This window comes from Perca fluviatilis, chromosome 24, assembly GCF_010015445.1.
Source record: "Perca fluviatilis chromosome 24, GENO_Pfluv_1.0, whole genome shotgun sequence".
In the NCBI taxonomy this organism is placed as follows: domain Eukaryota; kingdom Metazoa; phylum Chordata; class Actinopteri; order Perciformes; family Percidae; genus Perca; species Perca fluviatilis.
In genome coordinates, this window is record NC_053135.1 from 1,214,667 (window position 1) to 1,238,488 (window position 23,822).

At 41.8% G+C, this 23,822-nt stretch overlaps 2 protein-coding genes across 2 annotated transcripts in view; both read left to right on the plus strand.

The window, feature by feature from the left end:
• Positions 1–360: 360 nt before the first annotated feature.
• Positions 361–11,583, plus strand: LOC120554773 (NLR family CARD domain-containing protein 3-like). The gene is made up of 8 exons (XM_039793802.1): positions 361–489; positions 618–2,379; positions 2,471–2,644; positions 2,739–2,936; positions 3,319–3,492; positions 3,602–3,775; positions 4,312–4,358; positions 9,747–11,583. Exons 1-8 carry the CDS (start codon positions 453–455, stop codon positions 10,274–10,276), a joined length of 3,096 nt encoding a protein of 1,031 aa, XP_039649736.1. The 5' UTR covers positions 361–452; the 3' UTR covers positions 10,277–11,583.
• Positions 11,584–22,911: 11,328 nt separating this feature from the next.
• LOC120554718 (opsin-3-like) overlaps positions 22,912–23,822 on the plus strand; it is a 15,998-nt gene continuing 15,087 nt past the window's right edge. The window contains exon 1 of the mRNA XM_039793721.1: positions 22,912–23,822. This exon is cut by the window's right edge and continues 707 nt beyond it. The gene's annotated coding sequence lies outside the window, so the exon portion shown is untranslated.

A 23,822-nucleotide genomic window follows, 5' to 3' on the forward strand; every position in this document is an offset into this window, starting at 1 on the left:
ACAGACATGATGTGAGCTAATTCTTCCGGATTCCTTCACAGAGTGGACCAGGAGAGCTTCAAGGTTCCCAGTGGTCAGTCTGCCCAGCAGCATCAAACACACCTGGACTCCGTATTTATGGTCTGTACATGTACAACAACTACTTTTACATCTATTCTGTTCACAATCACCTCCATGCTGCACTTTTCAGACCAGTGGATTGTCAGTCTGTCCAACATGGAGCTGATGTTTGCTTCCATGATTTCAGTTTGATTTGCCATTCATATAATCTTCTGTTCCAGCTGCTGGAGGAGAACATCGGCACTTTTGTGAAGAACGAGCTGAAGAAGATCCAGAAGGTTCTGAGTCCAGATTACCCAGAATGCTCAGAGAGTCAGAGGAAGGGTGAGGAGGAAGAGCAGAGGAGCAGCAGTGAGGCATTTCTGAAGATCACACTGGACTTCCTGAGGAGAATGAAGCAGGACGAGCTGGCTGACCATCTGCAGAGCAGTAAGAGGATTCCTCTAAAGATTTAACTTGATGGATAATTGGGACGTTTACTAAAGAGACTGACCAAAATATGTTCCCGTTTAATTTATAAATCACTTACTGATCTTCTTTGTTCTGTATTCATTCAGGAAGTCCAGCAGGAGTTTGTCGACGTAAACTCAAATCTAACCTAAACAAGAAGTTCCAGTGTGTGTTTGAGGGGATTGCTAAAGCAGGAAACCCAACCGTTCTGAATCAGATGTTCACAGAGATCCACATCACAAAGGAAGGGACTGCAGAGGTCAATGATGAACATGAGCTCAGACAGATTGAAACAGCATCCAGGAAACATGACACACCAAAAACAACAATCAGACGTGAAGACATCTTTAAACCCCCACCTGGAAGAGATAAACCTATCAGAACAGTGATGACAAAGGGAGTGGCTGGCATCGGGAAAACAGTCTTAACACAGAAGTTCACTCTGGACTGGGCTGAAGGCAAAACCAACCAGGACATCCAGTTCACATTTCCATTCACCTTCAGAGAGCTGAATGTGCTGAAAGAGAGAAAGTACAGCTTGGTGGAACTTGTTGATTACTTCTTTAGTGAAATCAAAGACGAAGGAATCTGCAGGTTTGAAGAGGTCGTGTTCATCTTTGACGGTCTGGATGAGTGTCGACTTCCTCTGGACTTCCGCAACACTAAAATCCTGACTGATGTTACAAAGTCCACATCAGTGGATGTGCTGCTGACAAACCTCATCAGGGGAAATCTGCTTCCCTCTGCTCGCCTCTGGATAACCACACGACCTGCAGCAGCCAATCAGATCCCTCCTGGGTGTGTTGACATGGTAACAGAGGTCAGAGGGTTCACTGACCCACAGAAGGAGGAATACTTCAGGAAGAGATTCAGAGATGAGGAGAAAGCCAGCAGAATCATCTCCCACATCAAGACATCACGAAGCCTCCACATCATGTGTCACATCCCAGTCTTCTGCTGGATCACTGCTACAGTTCTGAAGGACTTGTTGAAGACCAGAGAGGGAGGACAGCTGCCCACGACCCTGACTGAGATGTACATTTACTTCCTGGTGGTTCAGTCCAAACTGAAGAACATCAAGTATGATGGAGGAGCCGAGACTGATCCACCCTGGAGTCCAGAGACCAGGAAGATGATCGAGTCTCTGGGAAAACTGGCTTTTGAGCAGCTGCAGAAAGGCAACCTGATCTTCTATGAATCAGACCTGACAGAGTGTGGCATCGATATCAGAGCAGCCTCAGTGTACTCAGGAGTGTTCACACAGATCTTTAAAGAGGAGAGAGGACTGTACCAGGACAAGGTGTTCAGCTTCATCCATCTGAGTGTTCACGAGTTTCTGGCTGCTCTTCATGTCCATCTGACATTCACCAACTCTGGAGTCAACCTGCTGGCAGAAGAACAAACAACATCAACAGGTTTCTACCGGAGTGCTGTGAACAAGGCCTTACAGAGTCCAAATGGACACCTGGAGTTGTTCCTCCGCTTCCTCCTGGGTCTTTCACTGCAGACCAATCAGACTCTCCTACGAGGCCTGGTGACAAAGACAGGACGTAGCTCACAGATCAATCAGAAGACAATCAAGTACATCAAGAAGAAAATCGGTGAGAATCTGTCTGCAGAGAGAAGCATCAATCTGTTCCACTGTCTGAATGAACTGAATGATGATTCTCTAGTGGAGGAGATCCAACAGTCCCTGACATCAGGAAGTCTCTCCACAGATAAACTGTCTCCTGCTCAGTGGTCAGCTCTGGTCTTCATCTTACTATTATCAGAAAAAGATCTGGACGTGTTTGACCTGAAGAAATACTCTGCTTCAGAGGAGGCTCTTCTGAGGCTGCTGCCAGTGGTCAAAGCCTCCAACAAAGCTCTGTAAGTGGGATTTATTCATCATTAAATACTCTGATATCTTTCAACAGGAGTTAAATATAAATATCTTGTTTCCTTCCTGTTGTCTCTCCAGACTAAGTGGCTGTGACCTGTCCGAGAGAAGCTGTGAAGCTCTATCCTCAGTTCTCAGCTCCCAGTCCTCTAGTCTGAGAGAGCTGGACCTGAGTAACAACGAAGTGCAGGATTCAGGTGTGAAGCAGCTGTCAGCTGGAGTGAAGAGTCCACACTGCACGCTGCAGACTCTCAGGTTATTCTACCTTTATTAAAAAAAGATTACTACCTAAGGTCTTTATTTCTTAATTTATCAATTATTAAATGGACTGTCTGAATATCCGTTTTAGGTTTAGTGGCTGTAACGTGTCAGAGAGAAGCTGTGAAGATCTGTCCTCAGTTCTCAGCTCCCAGTCCTCTAGTCTGAGAGAGTTGGACCTGAGTAACAACAACCTGCAGGATTCAGGAGTGAAGCAGCTGTCGGCTGGACTGAAGAGTCCACACTGCACTCTGGAGACTCTCAGGTCAGATCAAGTTACTGTTTCTCTTTAATTTGGATCACATCAGCTGTTTGGATCACATCAGATTTGAATGTTTCCAAAGTATTTTGTTTTTATTTATAATTACACGTCATAAAGCATGAAATGGGAACTTTGGCTGAGATCTAGAAATCATTTAAGCCTATATTTTAAAGGACAATTCCAGCGCAAAATTAACGTAGGGGTTAATAACATATGTGTACAGAGTCGAACGTTCTTCATTGCTTTCGTTTTCATGCTAATCGAATGCGTCTCTAGGTTTAAACAAGCTACCGCAAATCGGTGGTTAGCTGCTAACGCTCGCTTTCGGGGCAGATGGTAAATTGCTATTTTATACCACTAACAAGTCTAGACTCAACATTTAAACACTTGTTTCCTGTTGTCTCTCCAGACTGAGTGACTGTAAGCTGTCAGAGAGAAGCTGTAAAGCTCTGTCCTCAGTTCTCAGCTCCCAGTCCTCTAGTCTGAGAGAGCTGGATCTGACTAACAACGACCTGCAGGATTCAGGAGCGGAGCTGATCTATGATGGACTGAACAGTCCACACTGCAGGCTGGAGACTCTCAGGTCAGGATTCATTAACCAAGTCAACTCTTTGTTTTGAATTGTCTCGGCCACTGTAAAAATTTACCTGAACTAAAAAACGTGTTGACAGAGGGTTTCTGTGTGCTTTCAGTCTGTCAGGCTGTCTGATCTCAGAGGAAGGCTGTTCTTCTCTGGTCTCAGCTCTGAGCTCCAAACCCTCCCATCTGAGAGAGCTGGACCTGAGCTACAATCATCCAGGAGACTCAGGAGTGAAGCTACTGTCAGCGGGACTGAAGGATCCAAACTGGAGACTGGACACTCTCAGGTAGAAACACTGATAAACATAAAAAGGAGATATTTGTGTAGGAAGTCTCCAAGGAGATCATCTATAGGAATCAAAGTGACTCCCTAGTGTTAATATTGTATGCTGTTTGGACAAATCTCTGCATGGTAAAGAAACTGTCATTTTGAGAAATATCCCAGTGATGAAATTATTACCAGGATATCTTTCATCTCTACAGAGATAGATCCAGTACAGGTTTAGTCTAGCTTAGCAGAAACCAATGTGCTTTCTATGCTGTGACAAGAGTGTGTGAATGAATATGATCAATCAGAGACATACACTGGTGTCTGGACCAATCACTGTATAAAGTGCCTCTTGCGCTGGGAGAGCACAGTCACTGGAATAGGAGCTAAAAAGTCTCTCAAAACACCTGCAGTGCCAACACAACAAAAAGTTGGGTTCTTAGAACTATAAAAGTTCCTCCGGTCTGAAAACATCTAATATGTGTGTGTGAGTGATTTAATGTCCATGTGTCCATGCTGCTCTGACCCCCCTCCTCCTCCTCTTCCTCCTTTCAGGGTGGAGCCTGCTGGAGTCAGATGGTTGACACCAGGTCTGAGGAAGTGTAAGTGTGTTTTTCATTTCATTCATCAAACTGTGACATCACTCATTCAAACCTCTGATGTCATCACGACTTGACCGCAGTCAGCCTCTGGCTTTACCGTAATATTACATCTAACAACCGCGTTCCCAACTTCACCTGGAGCTCCCAAACCGAAAGTAAAGTTGGTTTCTCTCTGCTGTTGTCTATTACAGCCAAACATTTAACGGTTTAACCTTAGCGCTTGTTTTAGCAGACCTCTATTACTTCAGTTAAGTTAACTTTAACCAGCCCGGTTCTTTCTGAAAAACAACTGCAAATAGAAACAGACTATCTAAAAATGCTGGGAGTTCTGGATGAACTCATGGAAGACATCACCGTACGCTGTGTGGTGAAGCAAATCTACCAGCCACTTGCATATTTTACTAGCATTTGGCTAGTAGAAGGTGCTAACTTTGGACCCTGATTCAAGCCAATCAGCAACTGGCAGCGGCAGTTGATGGTGGGGGGGAGGGGGGAGGCAGCTTGTGAAAGTGCCGGCTGGCCAGTAGTTATCTGTCTGTGAATCTTGGAGACGGAGTTTTTTGCAAATATTCACCTATTTTGAATTTGATGCCTACAATACGTCCCAAACATGCTTGGACAGGGTCATGTTTACCACTGTGTTACATCACCTTTCCTTTTAACAACACTCAATAAGTGTTTGGGAAATGAGGACACTTATTGTTGAATCTTTGTAGGTGGAATTCTTTCCCATATGATGTACATCCATTGCTCAACAGTCCTCTGTTGTCGTACTTTGCGCTGCCTAATGCGTCCCACATTTTCCATGGGAGACAGGTCTGGACTGCAGGCAGGCCAGTCTAGTACTCTTTTACTACGAAGCCACGCTGTTGTAACATGTGCAGAATGTGTGGAATGGCTTAGCATTGTCTTGCTGAAATAAACAGGGACGTCCCTAAAAAAGATTTTGCTTGGATGGCAGCTTATGTTGCTCCAAAATCTGTATGTACCTTTCAGCATTAATGGTGCCTTCACAGATGAGTTACCCATGCCATGTGCACTAACACCCCCCTATACCATCACAGATGCTGGCTTTTGAACTTTGCCCTGATAACAATCTGGATGTTCCTTTTCCTCTTTGGCCCGGAGGACATGACCAGGGTGGCTGCGGGTCCTTAAAAAGTCTTAAATCACTTTTCCTAAAAATAAGGCCTTAAAAAGTATTAAATTGTCTTAAATTCCATTGGATAAGTCTTAAATATGTTTGTGTCATGTCACCGCAAAAATGCAGGCAATCTGTTCTGCCAGCCAGGTCGAATATTTTTTATGCAAGGTAACATAACCCCATTTGTACATGACCAATCGGCTATCTAACCGAGGTCAAATGCCTAACCCCTACCAATCGAGCTGCTTCGTGGGCGGGTCTTGGCGTGGCCATAGTCAGTGGGATTTGCAATTTCGCCGCATACAGGTAACACAGCAATGGTTGATAGCCACCTAGAAACATGGGGAAATGGAAGTTCAATTACAAATTGCTTGAAAAGAACGAGAATTATTGGTTCAGGTCGGTGCCTGGGAATGTTTATGAAGCTAACTGCGTTATTCGTCGGAAGAATTTCAAACATGGTAAACTACGTACTATGTAAAGGCTCGCCAGCAGCCCGTAATTGCTAGTTTCTGCTACACCATTTCTACCGCTAGCAACGATGTCAATGCTACAACGCTGGATGTTAGGATGGGAAATCCACAGCCAACAATGCCAGCTGACCTCCGAGCAATTTGTGGCTCTATGCCAACACTCCGAGCAGAGGTGATTTGGGTGCTGAGGACTGTGACATGCCACAATTCCTACAGATCTAATGACGGGATTGAAGAAGTGTTCAAAGCAATGTTTCCAGATTCGGGGCTTGTACAGTCATTTACCTGTGGAAAGGACAAGAACAGATACATTACGCTAAATTTGGACTGGCGGCGTATATCAAAAAATAACTCATCACCTAAGTCCAAAAATGCGGTGCGTTTGTAATTATGTTCGACAAGACACTGAACCAGACAACCAAAAGCAAACAACTGGACTTGCATGTGCGTTATTGGTTAAATGACAAGTGGTGCTCATAAGTTTATGAACCCACGATAAGTTGACTAAAAAGAGGAATAAGAAAATCATCTTTGGGAAATTGATCTTAATTCCTTAATTAAAAAAAGTAGGAAAAGTCCAACCTTTAAGGACACCAATTTTCTTTGTGAATAAATAATGTATCGTAAATAAATAAATGCCCTTCCTTAAAATACAGGGGGCATAAGTACACTCCTATGTTAAATTAGATGTTTATTTTTAAAGGCCAGTTATTTCATGGATCCAGGATACTATGCATCCTGATAAAGTTCCCTTGGCCGCTTTGGAATTAAAATAGCCCCACATCATCACATACCCTTCACCATACCTAGAGATGGGGCACTTTCAATAAAATCATCTCTCAATGAAAATCAAACCAGCTATGAGGCTAACTGAAATACAACCATGCCAATCTCTAGGTATGGTGAAGGGTATGTGATGATGTGGGGCTATTTTTATGAGCAGCACTGTATACTACAGTGCCTTGCGAAAGTATTCGGCCCCCTTGAACTTTTCGACCTTTTGCCACATTTCAGGCCTCAAACATAAAGATATAAAACTGTAATTTTTTGTGAAGAATCAACAACAAGTGGGACACAATCATGAAGTGGAACGAAATTTATTGGATATTTCAAACCTTTTAAACAAATAAAAAACGGAAATATTGAGCGTGCAAAATTATTCAGCCCCCTTAAGTTAATACTTTGCAGCGCCACCTTTTGCTGCGATTACAGCTGTAAGTCGCTTGGGGTATGTCTCTATCAGTTTTGCACATCGAGAGACTGACATTTTTGCCCATTCCTCCTTGCAAAACAGCTCGAGCTCAGTGAGGTTGGATGGAGAGCGTTTGTGAACAGCAGTTTTCAGTTCTTTCCACAGATTCTCGATTGGATTCAGGTCTGGACTTTGACTTGGCCATTCTAACACCTGGATATGTTTATTTGTGAACCATTCCATTGTAGATTTTGCTTTATGTTTTGGATCATTGTCTTGTTGGAAGACAAATCTCCGTCCCAGTCTCAGGTCTTTTGCAGACTCCATCAGGTTTTCTTCCAGAATGGTCCTGTATTTGGCTCCATCCATCTTCCCATCAATTTTAACCATCTTCCCTGTCCCTGCTGAAGAAAAGCAGGCCCAAACCATGATGCTGCCACCACCATGTTTGACAGTGGGGATGGTGTGTTCAGGGTGATTAGCTGTGTTGCTTTTACGCCAAACATAACGTTTTGCATTGTTGCCAAAAAGTTCGATTTTGGTTTCATCTGACCACAGCACCTTCTTCCACATGTTTGGTGTGTCTCCCAGGTGGCTTTTGGCAAACTTTAAACAACACTTTTTATGGATATCTTTAAGAAATGGCTTTCTTCTTGCCACTCTTCCATAAAGGCCAGATTTGTGCAGTATACGACTGATTGTTGTCCTATGGACAGAGTCTCCCGCCTCAGCTGTAGATCTCTGCTGTTCATCCAGAGTGATCATGGGCCTCTTGGCTGCATCTCTGATCAGTCTTCTCATTGTATGAGCTGAAAGTTTAGAGGGACGCCGGGTCTTAGATGTTGTAGTGGTCTGATACTCCTTCCATTTCAATATTATCGCTTGCACAGTGCTCCTTGGGATGTTTAAAGCTTGGGAAATCTTTTTGTATCCAAATCCGGCTTTAAACTTCTCCACAACAGTATCTCGGACCTGCCTGGTGTGTTCCTTGTTCTTCATGATGCGCTCTGCGCTTTACACGGACCTCTGAGACTATCACAGAGCAGGTGCATTTATACGGAGACTTGATTACACACAGCTGGATTCTATTTATCATCATTAGTCATTTAGGTAAACATTGGATCATTCAGAGATCCTTACTGAACTTCTGGAGAGAGTTTGCTGCACTGAAAGTAAAGGGGCTGAATAATTTTGCACGCCCACTTTTTCAGTTTTTTATTTGTTAAAAAAGTTTGAAATAGCCAATGAATTTCGTTCCACTTCATAATTGGGACCCACTTGTTGTTGATTCTTCACAAAAAATTACAGTTTTATATCTTTATGTTTGAGGCCTGAAATGTGGCAAAAGGTCGAAACGTTCAAGGGGGACGAATACTTTCGCAAGGCACTGTATTTATACATATTGGCAGGTAAACCGCAGATTCTAATACCATTCTAAAACTCAATTTGGCTGTTTTTAATTCATTCATTTTAATTTGTCTAATTAACGTGTAGTGCCCTATCCATAGTTGTTATTCACTTGACAAATCAGTAAAGCTTAACTATATGATACACAACATACAAGAGGTTAGTTAATAAATATTTTTATGGCACACTTACTTTGAAATGCTGAAGTAGATTCTGGGTAGTTGCATGGCCCATGAACTGCTCCATATAATCTTGACTGGACGTGGTCATTTAACCAATAACGCACATGCAAGTCCAGTTGTTTGCTTTTGGTTGTCTGGTTCAGTGTCTCGTTGAACATAATTACAAACGCACCGCATTCAAGTCTTAAATTTCATTTAGAAGTTGTCTTAAAAAGTCTTAAATTTAACTTGTTTATACCTGTAGCCACCCTGATGACGTCCGTGATTTCCAAAACCAATTTGAAATGTGGACTCGTCAGACCACAGCTCACTTTGCATCAGTCCATCTGAGATGAGCTCGGGCCAGAGAAGCCGGCGGCATTTCTGGGTGTTGTCGTTTTATGGCTTTCACTTTGCATGGTAGAGTTTTAACTTGCACTTGTAGATGTAGTGACGACCTGTGTTAACTGACAATGGTTTTCCGAAGTGTTCCTGAGCCCCTATCTAAAATCCTTTACATAATGATGTTGGTTTTTAATGCAGTGCCGCCTGAGGGATCAAAGGTCACGGGCATTCAATGTTGTTTTTTCCACCTTGTTGCTTACGTGCAGAGATTTCTTTTGATGATATTATGGACTGTAGATGATGAAATCCTTAAATTCATTGCAATTGTGCATTGAGAAACATTTTTCTTAAACTGTTGGACTATTACATACCTGCAAACTAGTCGCTTTTAGGGGGAAAATTGCCGTTTTGAATGGGAAAATGTCATCCACGTGAGATCCGAAGACTTTTTATTATTGGGGGTCTACCGGACCGAATAGCAACGCGGATTTCGGTGCCACTTAAAGCGTAACTCTCACCAAAATGCAACCTAGGGTGTTTTTGTGAATGTACCCAGTCAAACTGACTCAAACTTTAGTTTAAAAGCATAATTAGGACGGAAACGCCACTTTTAATAAATAATAAATAAATAACTGCATCTGTGTTTTGTCTCGTTCTCTCCGTCAGATTCCTGTGAACTCACAGTCGACACAAACACAATGCACAGAGAACTCAAACTGTCTGACTACAACAGGATGGTGACACGTGTAGAGGAGGAGGAGGAGCAGCCATATCCTGATCATCCAGAGAGGTTTGACTCCTGGCATCTGCTGCTGTGTAGAGATGGTCTGACTGGTCGCTGTTACTGGGAGGTCGAGGTGAGAGGAGAGGTTGGTGTAGCAGTGACTTACAGAGAAATCAGGAGGAAAGGAGACTTTAACGACTGTGTGTTTGGATATAATGATCAGTCCTGGATTCTGGAGTGCTCTGATCGTGGTTACACTGTCCGGCACAATAACAGAGGAACAACCATCTCCTCCTCCTCTGTCTCTGGTAGAGTAGCAGTGTATGTGGACTGTCCTGCTGGCTCTCTGTCCTTCTACAGAGTCTCCTCAGACTCACTGATCCACCTCCACACCTTCAACACCACATTCACTCAGCCTCTCTATCCTGGGTTCGCATTCTGGTCTGGTCCTGGTGACTCAGTGTCTCTGTAGGACAGAGAGTCTCCTCCTGTTTCTCACTGCTCTGCCCTACAAAGGCAAAAGACCTTAACTCGCCAGAGTGTGAAACTGAGAAAAATGACTTTAAAGTTATGTCAATGTCCTGACAATTGAGTTATAGGTATAATATTGAAATTTTCACTTTTTGTAGTGTATACCTGTATTAATCTATCTACAAAAATTTTTTAACTCAAATTTGACCCTTTTTCGGAAGTTACTGTATTCTGCCTTAGCATTGCCCACAAAATCGGTCATACCAAGGCAAAAGACCTTAACTTCTATTTTATAGCACAATGTTATGATAACAATGATACATTTTACATAAAATGTAAGCAATATTAATCCTATTGCACTCACTATGATAAAAATGGCTTCACATTTATCAACATCATATGAAAATTATATATCAATACGTTTTTTTCTGTATTTCATACTCATACTACCACATAGGCAGTCTCATGATTGATTCACACACTTGGACAGACAGAATTAAGCATGAGTGTTTTGATGTTTTAAGCATATAAAGCATGTTCTTCGTTTGGATATGAGACACTAATTTAGACTCATTGCAAGAATGAAGACGTGAACATAAAGATGCCGTCATTCACGTGCATATTAAGTAGCCACGTTGGTTTGTTTTGATCTTATAATACATTCATAGATGCTCTGCAGAGAGAATGGTTAGTTTAACCAGAAGTTAACTTCACAAGAATTTGTCCACATTTCAAGATTTGTGGCAAACTAAGATAAACAGTTAGACTACAAACCGACAGCTTTTGTTTTAGCTTGTTTTTCAAAATTCGCTATTTAGAGTACAGAACAGCTGTGTCTGTGTAAACAGCGCGGTGGACGAGAGTGGACTGCCCAGACAGAGATTTAAATATATCGCTTCCTACATGTGTGCCTGTAGACAGGTGAGTGGGTATTGATACGCATTTACGTTTAGGTTTTATTGTAGCCTACTTACAGTAACGAGCATAGCGATATTTTTCCCAGTCAGGTACATGTGCTGCGCGTCGCTGTGTGTGTGTGTGTGTGTGTGTGTGTGTGTGTAGCGTGTAGCGCGGGCAGCGCATTTACAGAGTACCTTAACTAAATTTGAACATTCTGAAGCGCCATGAAACTAAGACAAAGAACCGTAACTGATGTTACGGTATTCTGCCTTGGCTTCTCTACGGCTTTTGAAGTTACGGCAAAGACAACACACAATTTTCTCCCCAAAACAATAAAATTGACTCAAGATATTTGTCCACATGATAAAGCAGATCTTTAATATTCCAAAAATGACAATAACTCATTTTCGACCAAAATTGAGTTACGGTCTTTTCGCTTTGCACGGCAGTGCTGATCAGTGGTGGAATGTAACGAAGTTAATGTACTTAAGTACATTTTTCACGTATCTGTACTTTACTTAAGTAAAGTAAAAAGTGCATACTTTTGACTTTTACTTCCTTACATTTTGCAGCAATTATCTGTACTTTCTACTCCACTACATTTCTACAACGTTCCGTTACATTTTCTGATCAGTGTTTCCCCCCGCCAAAATGTCTTCCTAACTGTCACACGTTTGCAGTCCGCAGGGAAGCCTTCAGCAGCGGCTCCTGCACCGGCAGCAGGGCGCCCAGCTCCGGGTACTGCTCGCATTATTACGAATCTCACTACGGCCACGCCAAGAGCATCCCTACCGCTACTCCCAATACTCTGCTTGGTCATATGTGAAGCATCCTGTGGTGGCAAATTTTATTTTAACCATTATTGATTAATGATTATAACCATTTGCTTAAAGATTGTTTTAAACCTCCACAAAAATGCTGTTCCTTCCTCTTAGACTCTTAAAGGCCAGAGAGGGACAGCAGCAGCCATGAACTCTTAGCCTAGTGGTTTTTGTTTAAGAAACTCTAGCTTCTCATTTTGTTTAACTTTTTAGCAGACAAAGTCAAGAAGGCCACAAACCATGTCTCCTACTGCCTCCTGAGATAAACTATTGTTTAGGCTAATGTTGGGAACAGAGAGCAGGGAGGAAGGTGAGGATGGTTTGACTTTTGGTGATGTCCTCTTTTCAACTCTGACCAGGCTAAAAGATAAAGTTAGAGGGGTGGCTTGAGAGAGGTTTTGACTATATGATGATGTGATGTTTAGATTTTAGTTTAGTAATGCTCATTCAGTTGTACTGCAAGTACCTTTGAATCTGTATTCTCATATTTTGCAAAATATAATAAATGCTCAAAGACCAGACTTTGGTTTAAAATCTCAAACAGTCTTTATTCGTTTTCATTTTTATCATTGATATTTGTTTACTCTGATGCTTCATAGAAAACTTCCACCACACATCCGTTCACATAGGGTTAATATACAACCCATATATTTATCTTAAAAACACTCCCGGTCCTCCTCAGCTGTGAAGCCACGTACTTGTTGTCCAAGCCCGTGTGCTCCTAGATAAATGTGTGCAGCATTCACTGTCCCGTGGGAAATAATACAAAGTCGAGCTTCATGCAGATCACCCTGATAGATTACCAGAATTGTAAGTCAGAATGTAATCTAGGCCTTTTTTATTATTATTATTAGAATATAGATATTAAGAGAATAAATAATTATGCAAGTACTTTTACTTTTAATACTTGAAGTATATTTTAAATCAGGTACTTTTTACTTTTACTTAAGTAGGGTTGTAATTGTGGTACTTCTACTTTTACTAAAGTATGTATATGTAATATGTATCTGGTTATTTGTACTTTGTGTGGTGGAGGTACCACCACTGGTGCTGATCAGTTGAGTCTGGACAGGATCACACTTCCAGAAATATTTCAGGTTATTTTTATAAACTAATGAATGAAATCTGTGTTAAATAATTCAGAATGATTGAACAGATTTTTCGTGAACATTGTAAACTTGTTCCACTTCCAGTCCTTTAAAGATGGAAGCTGTGATCGTGAAATTGTAGAAATGTGTCATGTTTTGTTTTGAGTTCTGTCTCTTTTCACAAGATCAGTCCTGGAGTCTGGAGTACTCTGATGATAAGTGCCCTGATGATGATGACGATTATGTTGGTTACTCGGTCATCCACAATCTGACAGGAAGATCCATCTCCTCCTCCTCTGTCTCTGGTAGAGTAGCAGTGTATGTGGACTGTCCTGCTGGCTCTCTGTCCTTCTACACAGTCTCCTCTGACTCACTGATCTTCCTCTACACCTTCAACACCACATTCACTCAGCCTCTGTATCCTGGGGTTGGGTTCAGGTACTGCCTTGGTGGCTCAGTGTCTCTGTGTCCTCTGCAGGAGGAACAGTCTCCTCCTTTCAGATAAAACTTCTCACTGCTGCGTCAAAAATGTCACAGAAACCACCAAAAGCATTGAAGAAGGCGACAGTTTCAGGGCTCTCAAGTTTTGAACAGAGTTCAGAGTGAGATTTTGGCGGCAGGGATTTGGGTGGGGACAGAGTCTGATCTGATAAATTACACATAAATTCGTACAAATACTAGTTTTTTTTAATTTAATTCAGTATTTCTTTGTGTGTGTATATGTGTGTGTGTGTGTGTAGGCCTTTTATAAAATGGGTATCTTTATAAAAATATAAAACTGTCAGTTTAGCCCTGCAGCCGATTCAACATGTAGCTATAATAATAATAATAATAATGATAATAATAATAATAATAATATAATAGGCGCAAAAGCTACCCAGTGTTTCCTCTATGTTGATTTCTGCCGCCACAGTATCAGAAATAGGGCAGACGCACAACAGGGTTTCCGCTATGTAGCTACATGTAGTATATAAAGTCATAATTACACGACTCTACAGAGCCATTTGCTCTACTGAACTCAAGCCAACTGTCATCCGCTCTCTCTCCCCTCAACTGGAACAGTGACAGGACGTCATCACTCGCCAAGTCATGGCAACCAAATAAACAACAGGGCGAGTACACTTGTCACTCAATCTCAGGCAAAATCACAAAAAGCAACGAAAGCCGCAACTTGAAATCCGCACTCACTCAGCTGGTGCGTGGCAGGCACTAGCGGCACCAGGATTTTGATTGTAGGTGGGCCTCCAGAAAACTGGATGGGCCAGTTAAAGTAAGCCCTAAAAAAAAGACACTAATAACGTTAAGACAGTACTTGCCTTGCTGGTGTGAGGGGCGACTACGGGAGGACTTGATGGGGAGAGGGCGGCCGAGCAGGATGGTAACTCGTCACTTGTAACCGTGTTACTTAAAATGGCAGGAGTTTCCTCCTCCTGCTCCTCGGAGCGTTTCTTGCTGAATTTAAATGAAAACAAGCTGCTTTGCTTCGCTTTGCGTTTCATATTAGCTAACAGCTACAGTCTGGGTCTGTCTCATTGAGCTTGCTTGAAAAGCTTGCGCGCAAACGTCATTCATTTAATTGGATCACTTGCTGGTGACGATGCAGCCTGTGGGCGGGCTTAAGAGTCCACATGTGGGGTAGAAGTCGCCGATTGGCTGAGAAGCTTTCACTCAAAGCTTTCCTCTTGCTGCTTATTGGATGAACTGCTAGAATTAAAATCACTCACTATAGAGAGCCGAAGTCCCGCCCCTTCCGGTGGACCTCATGGAACCTTAAGTCAGAAAGAATATGAACGGTAGTGAACGGGGAGAGGCAAATTATTTTTTGATCCCGTTTGAATTGAGCCATGGATTACAAATATGATGTTCGTCAATTTAAAATATAATTTTTCAACCGAAGAAAGTCTCAGTTACCCGTAGGTTTGTCATATGACCACTTAGTTTTGTGTGAAACCGCTCAGTGGACTACATCTCCCGTTTCACACAATCTACGTCACCTAGCTTGGTGCTTGTTTTGCTCGTTAGCTAGCTAGCTTAGCTCTGTTCCACAACACATGTAACGTTATCTTAACTGCTGTGTTTTATCCAGTCAAGTGTTTTCAGCAGAGAAGCAAAAGAACAAGCGAGATCCTCTGCTCATTTGAGTAACGTTACATCCCCGGTACGATACACAGAGACATCGTAGCTTCAGAGAGACGTCATCCATGAAGTTTGTAGTCTTTCTAATTACTTATTTTCACAGTCTTATACTTCAACAGTTTAACAATAAACGGAGACTTTCTTCGGTTGAAAAATAATGTTTTAAATTGACAAACATCATATTTGTAATCCATGGCTCAATTCAAACTGGATCAAAAAATAATTATTGTCTCTCCATTGACTCTCGTTCATATTTTTTCGAAAGATAAGGTCCCATGGACCGGAAGTAGAAGGGCGTGACTTCGGCTCTCTATTCACAAAATGGGCGGCCCGGACCTAAAATGCCCAATGGTAGCGCCGCGGGTGGTGGCAGGGCGTTCTGAACTCTATGGGGAACTCACTTGATTCCTCTACCTGTTCCACTGTTAAAAATAGCAGCGCAACTTGGTGGGCGTTATCCTGGTAATTTCTCTGCATGAGAAATACAAGGTGTGGGGTGTGAGCGTGTGAACAGGTTGAAATGCGTGTGTCTCACACCCAATGCGAGAGACTTGATAGCCCTGCAATTTGGTTGAAAAAATGACAAAAAGTGTCAGAAATGTCAAAGAGCGACAAAAATGTTTAAAAGTCTGAAGTGAGAGAGTGGTTTCTATGGAGATGATAGATCGTCTCATTGGTGTAAACTAGCAGCCTTCAAAACACTGCAGCTTCTCGTAAATCTTTGGTCTGAACTTGACTTTATCGCCATGGTTACCTTACTCACCGGGGCGACCTTCTGGCCTGTGAGTTGACATGTTATAAGATGTATAATAAGCCGTGTTGTAAGCATGTATTTAGGCTGATTTAAAACCTGCATCACGTTTTTGGGATTGTTATTTGTTCATTTAACAAACTTTCTCTGTCATGTTTTTTTTTTAAACTCTTCCAATATTCTCTTACGAAATACAATTTATTTCTCATATATTCTTATCAATTGTGTATTATAATTTCTTTCATATTTATTTATTTTAACCAAAATACTAAGGGTGTCACGATTTCGATTTTAAATTAAATCTTAAATTTGAAATTAAGTCACAATCTTGAATATTGAATTAAAAAATGGAATCGTCGATACTGCCACGCCCCCATGTCACGTCCGGTCGCCTTGTCAAGCAGAAAAAAAAACACTTGTTGAAGTGCTGTGAGTCAACCTCCTGTAACTCAGCTAGAGCCAGTCAAAGGATAGAAACTTCTGATGCTGGAGACCCATCGACAGAAGTTGAGCCCCCTCCTCTTTCAAGTGTGTCGAAGTACGTTCGCGTTGTCGACAAAAAAGCCACAGTTTGCATGTACCATATTCTGTGCGTTTACCATTGCACATTAGCCTAGCAGCTAGCATATATTCCTTCTGCTTAGAGCTTTATCCCAACAAAACCGCACGGTTGAATTTCAGCCTGCGTGCACGTTTTGTAGCCTAAAGCAGCTTATATCGGTTATATTAGAGAGAGCAACAAGTTAGCAAACTGGCGAGTCTCTCTGTCTGCTCAGCTGCTGTGCTGGCTCGATGTTGTTTTAAGCCTCCAACTCAGCGCTGCAGCCATAGTCTTTAACCATAACCATTGCCTAATCCTAGTGCCTTCCAGGCAGCGCTGCGTGGAAGACGACGTTGGGGGCTTCAAAGTGTGGTGCGGAGCGTCTGCCCTCATGATTGTCGGTAAACTTTTTTTTCTTTTTACTTTATTGACAATTTGTCAATAAAGTAAAAAGAAAAAAAAGTTTATATGACTGAAGATATGTTATTGTTACATTATGTTGTTAATGAATGTTTTAAATTTGACAATGTAATGTGTACATTGTGAACAAAGATCAGACATTATATTACATACAAGTCTAAAAGTACCGGTTTGAAATGTTACGTTACAGATGTATGTGACTGGTATGTAGGGTTGCAAAGGGGCGGAAATTTTCAGTATTATAGTATTATTATACAGTATTATAACAAGCAATATTAAAAATATCCAGTTTATTCCCATTAATTCCCGTTTATTCACGTTAATTCCCGTCTATTCCCGTCAATTCCCATGAAAAGTTTCCAACTTTGAAAATTCCCGGAATTTTGCAACCCTACTGGTATGTGACTGATTTTGTAATTCAGGAGATAATGTGCATATTACTAATGTTACTCTTATTTTTCTATTTCCTATTATATTTAGTTAAGACTGTTGTGTTGCTTTTAAGCTCCTGTAACGAGTCTAAAGTCTCTGAAAGACCAGCTCGCTCTACATTAACACTTACTTACTACACTAAGTGAAAATAAACTTAATAGAAAATAATTCAGAATGAGTGAACAGATTCTGTGAACTTCTTCCACTTCAAACCATTTAAAGATGGAAGTTGTGATCATGAGTTGTGTGAATGCCGCTGACTTGTGTCATAAATTGTTTTGAATTCTGTCTCTTCACAATAAAAGCATAACGTTAACGTGAGTGTGTTTGTTTTCTTTCTCAGGTCAGCTCTAAGATTCAGTATCAGGCTAAAAGGTTTTGGGCAGTTAAGGTTTTGTGTTTAATCCTAAATATCTCAGTAGAAAAGGCAGATTTTCTAGTTCTGTTGTTTCTCGGTCATCTCCGGCAGTAGCCATGGTGTCTGGAAAAGACCGATATTATAATTAAAAAACAAACTAAATGAAATAAACTATTATCCCAAACTAAAAAACAAACTATAAACCATACTAAAGTTAGGTGTTAGCTGCATGCTACCAGCCGGTAAGCTAACGTTATCTTGTGTCTTTAGCTGCATGCTACCAACCAGTAAGCTAACGTTATCTTGTGTCTTTAGCTGCATGCTACCAGCCAGTAAGCTAACGTTATCTTGTGTCTTTAGCTGCATGCTACCAACCAGTAAGCTAAAGTTATCTTGTGTCTTTAGCTGCATGCTACCAGCCGGTAAGCTAATGTTATCTTGTGTCTTTAGCTGCATGCTACCAGCCAGTAACGTTATGGAAGTAGTTGCTGATTAATTTCAGCTCTCATCGTCACGGTTAGCATTTAGGTCAAAGCTGTGTCTTATGCTGCGTTCATGTCAGTTCAGAGTTGTTGTAATTACGAGTTTCGTACTTTTCAAATAGCAGAAGCTGAGTCAGTTACATCTGAAACATATCTGCCCTGAAGGAGTCCATGAAGATGCTGCAGCTCCACAGGTAACATTAATAATCATTCAGATATTCCACATTCACTGGATTTACTGTAACGTGTTTGTCCGTATTAATTTTACTTTGTTACACTTTTGTGGCTTTCCCCGATGTTTTTATCACTTTTTTCAACATTTTGTCGACTTTTTCTGAGCCTTTTGAATCTTTTTCCCAAATTTTTAAAGCTTTTGTTTTACTTTTGTCACTTTTTTGACGTTTGTCACTTTCTTCAACGTTCTTTTATCAATAGTTTTTTCTTCAAATGCTATAAAATTTACTAAAACACCCAAATTCAATGAAAGTAGTGAACTGATCATTTATTTAACTTGTTAAGAGCGCTGTAGGGAACCATCCACCTTAGTTTTTTTGACAATTTGTTTGAAAGAAAACCCAAATTTCTGATATAGAAACTTTTAGAAAACGAATCAAATTTTGACCCGATGACATCAGGAGGGTTAAACTATATTTAGGAACAGAAGCCGTGCAGACACAACGTTTAAGACGACGACGACGTGACAGAGTTTGGCTGCAGGGACGAATTTCACACCAGAGACAAATTAAAACGTCCCGCTGAGAAACAGCTGATGTTCAGACACATCGCTGCTGCTCCCACGCCGTTATTATAAATATTAATAACTTATTAACACATTTCTTCTTCTTCTCGTTAATCCAGACGAGGACAAAGTCGAGTGAAAGACGGAGCCGCTCTCAGATCCGCCTGCAGGAAGTTCACACTTTGGGTTTTCACACTTCCTGTGACGAGCGGCGCCTCAGCTGGTTTAAAAACACACGACAGCAGAGTTTAGATCGGCTGATGATGATGATGAAGATGATGATGATGAAGCCTGAGGGGCGCTGCAGTCAGCCTGACCTTCACACTCTCTCTGACTGCAGCTTTTATTCTGAAAATCTTCTGGTTCTTTCAGGTCAGAGAGCGTCAGACGCAGCGGTACGATCCAACCGGTCCTCCAAACTCCGGCGATATCGGTGGCTCTGCGATTTTGCCGATACGCAAATTCAGGTATCGGAATCGGTATCGTGAAGCAAATGAAAACATGGTATCGGGCCATCTCTAGTTTAGACACCAAAACTACTGAGTTAAGATGATAAAAAGATGGAGGTTTGGGTTACAATCACACGTGACTTCACTTCCTGAAGGTTACCACGGTGACGCAGAACGTGATGGAGCTCCATTTGTTCCCTAAAGGCCCAGACACACCAACCAGACCAGTGTCCCCGAGTTGGTCCAAAAAGATGAGACGTAATACGTCTCCATAACAGCAGGCGGCGCTAATCTGTATTGTCGCCCAAAAAATTAAAACAGGCAGCTGATTGGACGAAGGAGTCTGGCTGCTCTGAAAATTCAAAGCCAGACTGTCATGGCGGCTCGTTCAGAATACGATCTCATATTGGACTTAAATAGTTCAACGAAACATGTTTCTGAGAACATTTGAAGAGAGAAATAGTGTGTCTGTGTGTGTGTGTGTGTGTGTGTGTGTGTGTCTGTGTGTGTCTGTGTGTGTGTGTGTGTGTGTGTGTGTGTCTGTGTGTGTGTGTGTGTGTGTGTGTGTGTGTGTGTGTGTGTCTGTGTGTGTTGTGTGTGGTCTTTTTTTGTGTGTGTGTGTCTGTGTGTGTGTGTGTTGTGTGTGTGTCTGTGTGTGTGTCTGTGTGTCTCTGTGTGTGTGTTTGTGTGTGTGTGTCTCTGTGTGTGTGTCTTTGTGTGTGTGTGTGTGTCTGTGTTGTGTTGTGTTTTGTGTGTGTGTGTGTGTCTGTGTGTGTGTGTGTGTGTGTCTGTGTGTGTGTGTGTCTGTGTGTGTGTCTGTGTGTCTCTGTGTGTGTGTCTGTGTGTGTGTGTGCAGTTGCTGAATCTGTCTTCATTTCAGATCAAAAAGGTCAGTTTAAAAGATTTTCGTCACCTTTTGAGAGACTCTAGTCACGCTCATCCCGCTCCCCATTTCCTGGTTAGCTCTCCACCAATCAGATGGGTCATTGAGTCTGACTGAGGGTCGATTATACAAGTCAAATCGGCCCAAATGAAGGCCGATGGCACAAAACCCACCGAACAGACTCGAGTCACCGACCTCGCGAGACTGTCCAACGGCCGATTATTGGCTCGGTGTGTGGTAGGCGCTCTTGTACTTCCTCACCTTACTTCCTGCTTTGCTCTCGTCAGAACTACTGTGGCCACTAGAGGGCGCCGCCACGAGAAACATCAATACAGGTCGTAATGCTGCTGGAACAAGCGACCTATGTAGGCGTTTTTCAGGGAGTATACGGTCTCTGTTAAACTAACCACTCAGTCCAACACCTAATCTGGTTTCTGACCGGATCAGAATGATCATTTGTTCGCTGCCACCTCACAGCTTCAGCAGCCAATCAGGAGCCAGGAGGAGTCTCATTATTAACATGTGTATTCCCGCTGAGTTGCTCTGGAGGCAGACACTAAAATAATCTCACTGGTCCAGTTGGTGTGAAAATAAATGACAGCGTGTTAGAAACAGCAGCTATTTACAGACATGCTGTTAGGGCTGCAGTCAGCACCCTCATGTGTGTGTTTAATTGAGTGTGCTATATGTGAGACGCAAAGCAGGCTGTGCCATCCCATGCTGTGGATTGGATGGGCAAGGGAAGACAGACAGATACACACACACACACACACACACACACACACACACACACACACACACACACACACACACACACACACACACACACACACACACACAGACAGACAGACAGACACACAGCAAGTTATGTTGTTGTAAATAAAGTTATGATTAAGTTACAACATAAAGTTAAGATTAAGTTATGTTGATATAAGTAAAGTTATTTTTAATGTAAAACTGATTCTAAAGGGTTAGTGTAGTTTTCAGGGAGGTCTCACTCTGTTGTAAAAACAGCGACCGGAAGTGACCACGGAGCTGAGGTCCAATCAGAGAGAGTGGAAACACCTGAGCTCTGCAGACCCCCGACACCGCTGAACAACAACAAACTCTGCCTCTGTAAGTCTCCTTATTTTCACATTTTTATATCACTAAACTGATAAAAAGCACCACTTAATCTCACAAATAAAGAATAAAGCGTTTACAGGCAGCGAAGAGACGCGTCTATCTTTAGGCTTTTTTTTTAACGCTGAACTGAGACACCTGTAGCGTCACTCAGAAACGATAGATAATAAATATGATTTAACGGTGCCTTACAGGGCTTTAAACACAGTGTTCATCCAGCTAAAACAGTCACAAAACTGGAGACATAAGGTGGACAGAGACGGGCGGATTTAAATGTTATGGTGTGTGAATATGTCGGGGCAGGGAGCTCCAGGGCCCGGGGGGCGTGAGGGGGTCAGACAGAGAGGTGTGGCCGGGGAGAAGGCCCCTGTAGTCGGCCTAGTGTTATTCAGGGAGCCGGTGCGGCTGGATGAAAAACGTCAATGTAATGGGATCATGTTTTCGTTTATTTTTTGCTATAATTGCACACTAATGTAACGTATGTAAACAGAGAACCTCCTTCATTTCTAATGTGGCCCAAATCCCAAATTGTGCCCATTTTCCTCTCACCTTTTTGACTAATTTTGTTAATATTTTTGTGTCCTACACGGTTATAATGTCAGCCCCAACCTGTCAAGATATTGAATTCAGCGGACTGTTATCCTTATATAGTTGTTTTAGGAGTGTTTAAGAGTTAGCAGTTGCTAGTTTGAATTTTGTCCCTCTAACGTTAATTTGCGGCGACGTTAAGCTAACTTCCGTTTAGCATATTCATGTTATTTGTGTACAGTAGAAGTTGGAGCGCGCGGTTTGAACTGATTAGGTCATGTTTTCTGCATGTGTCACCATAGTAACCAGAGAGATCGACCGGTGTCTCGCGCAGAAGTCCAACGGTTACATGACATTAAGTCGCCGTGAGAGTCTGTCGCCATGACGACGTGACGCTGCTATCAACGGTCAGTCCGGTGAGTGGAATAAATGTTCTTTTTATTTAATTTTTTAGTCACTGCTTTCAAATACAAAAACAGGCATTTTTAGATCACTTAACATATATATATATATACATATATATACATACATACATACATACATACATATATATATATAACCTTTTACAAATAATTTCAAGCAGCATAAAAATAAAATATAGGACATAAAAATAAGAAAATGAAATTAACGAATAAAAACAAAAATATTGTTAGATAAATGAATATAAACTTATAAATTAACTAAAATTAAATAAGGGGGAGGAGGTTAATCAATATACTTTAAAAACACTTTTTTTAAACTGAAAAACTTTTAATTCCTTTATAAAAAAGGCAACAAAGCTTAGGGTCAGCTTAAAAAAACGACATTTGTGAGTATACAATAATTATAATTAATTGAATTTTACTAAATACGTCACAGTTCTTAAGTAGATAACCGACAAGCAGAAGAAAGGGAGAAAAAGAAAGACAAAATAAAAACCTCCGACAGGCTCTCTGTAAACGAGGTTGTGTTGTGAAGCTGCCGTTTCTGACGTGTTTTCTGAGACATGAAGTGACGCGATCAGTCGTACTTAAAGCGCAGCGCGCGCAGCGGAGCGTCAGTTAGTTCGGCTGCACGCGGAGAGATAGTCACAGAAACCTCCCTCATCACACGAGGACAGGACGGAGAAGAGGGGAGGAAATCATCACAGGATTATTCCTTCTTTTATTGATCAACAGCGCGACCGCTCAGTCCGCGTTTCCGCCCTAGACTCAAAGCTTTTATACGGGTTCTTCTGGCTTGACGTCCCCGCGGTGCGGTGCCGCTGCTGCGGCAGAGGATGGCAGACAGACAACGGCAGACAGCTGCGGGCGGCGCGGCAGGACGCAGCTCCTTCTCAGCATGTGAACTCAACAAGCTCCTGTTGGTTTGATTTTCATCCAAAAAGGAGATTATCCATCTTTCCTCTCAGTCTGGACTCAGGGGCGGAGTGAGGAGGGGGTTTCTGGGGCCACCAATGTTTTCTCCAAAACCCAAATATTTAGGGGTTTTACTATAACTTTAAATTTGTGTTATTTCCTCTCAGTTTCTCTGACTGGACCGGCAAACAAATGGAGCAAAAATGTATTAAAACGTGCGATTCCAGCTTGTTAAATGTGAATATTTTTCTAGTTTCTTCTCTCCTCTGAGACAATCTGAATATCTTTGACTTGTGGACAAAACAAGACATTTGAGGAGCATCTTGGGATTTTAGGAAACTATTTTTGGACATTTTATAAACAAAACAACAGATGGAGACTCTTCTCTCAGCATGTGAACTCCAACACGCTGTCTGTTGGGTTTTGGTTTCCCCCAAAGGGTTTCTGCAGGTTTCACCGAGTCAAAATCAAGACTTTTTTAAGACCATTATGAATGTAATTTAAGACCTATAGCCTATTACGACATAAAAAAGGAAATGCAGTCACAAAATGAATTCCTT

Bases quoted from the DNA above. Each gene is read 5' to 3' on its own strand.
- LOC120554773 (XM_039793802.1), top strand. From the start codon at position 453: ATGAAGCAGGACGAGCTGGCTGACCATCTGCAGAGCA. The intron at 2,645-2,738 runs GTTATTCTACCT...TATCCGTTTTAG, and splicing joins TGCACGCTGCAGACTCTCAG to GTTTAGTGGCTGTAACGTGT. The intron at 2,937-3,318 runs TTAATTTGGATC...TTGTCTCTCCAG, and splicing joins GATCAAGTTACTGTTTCTCT to ACTGAGTGACTGTAAGCTGT.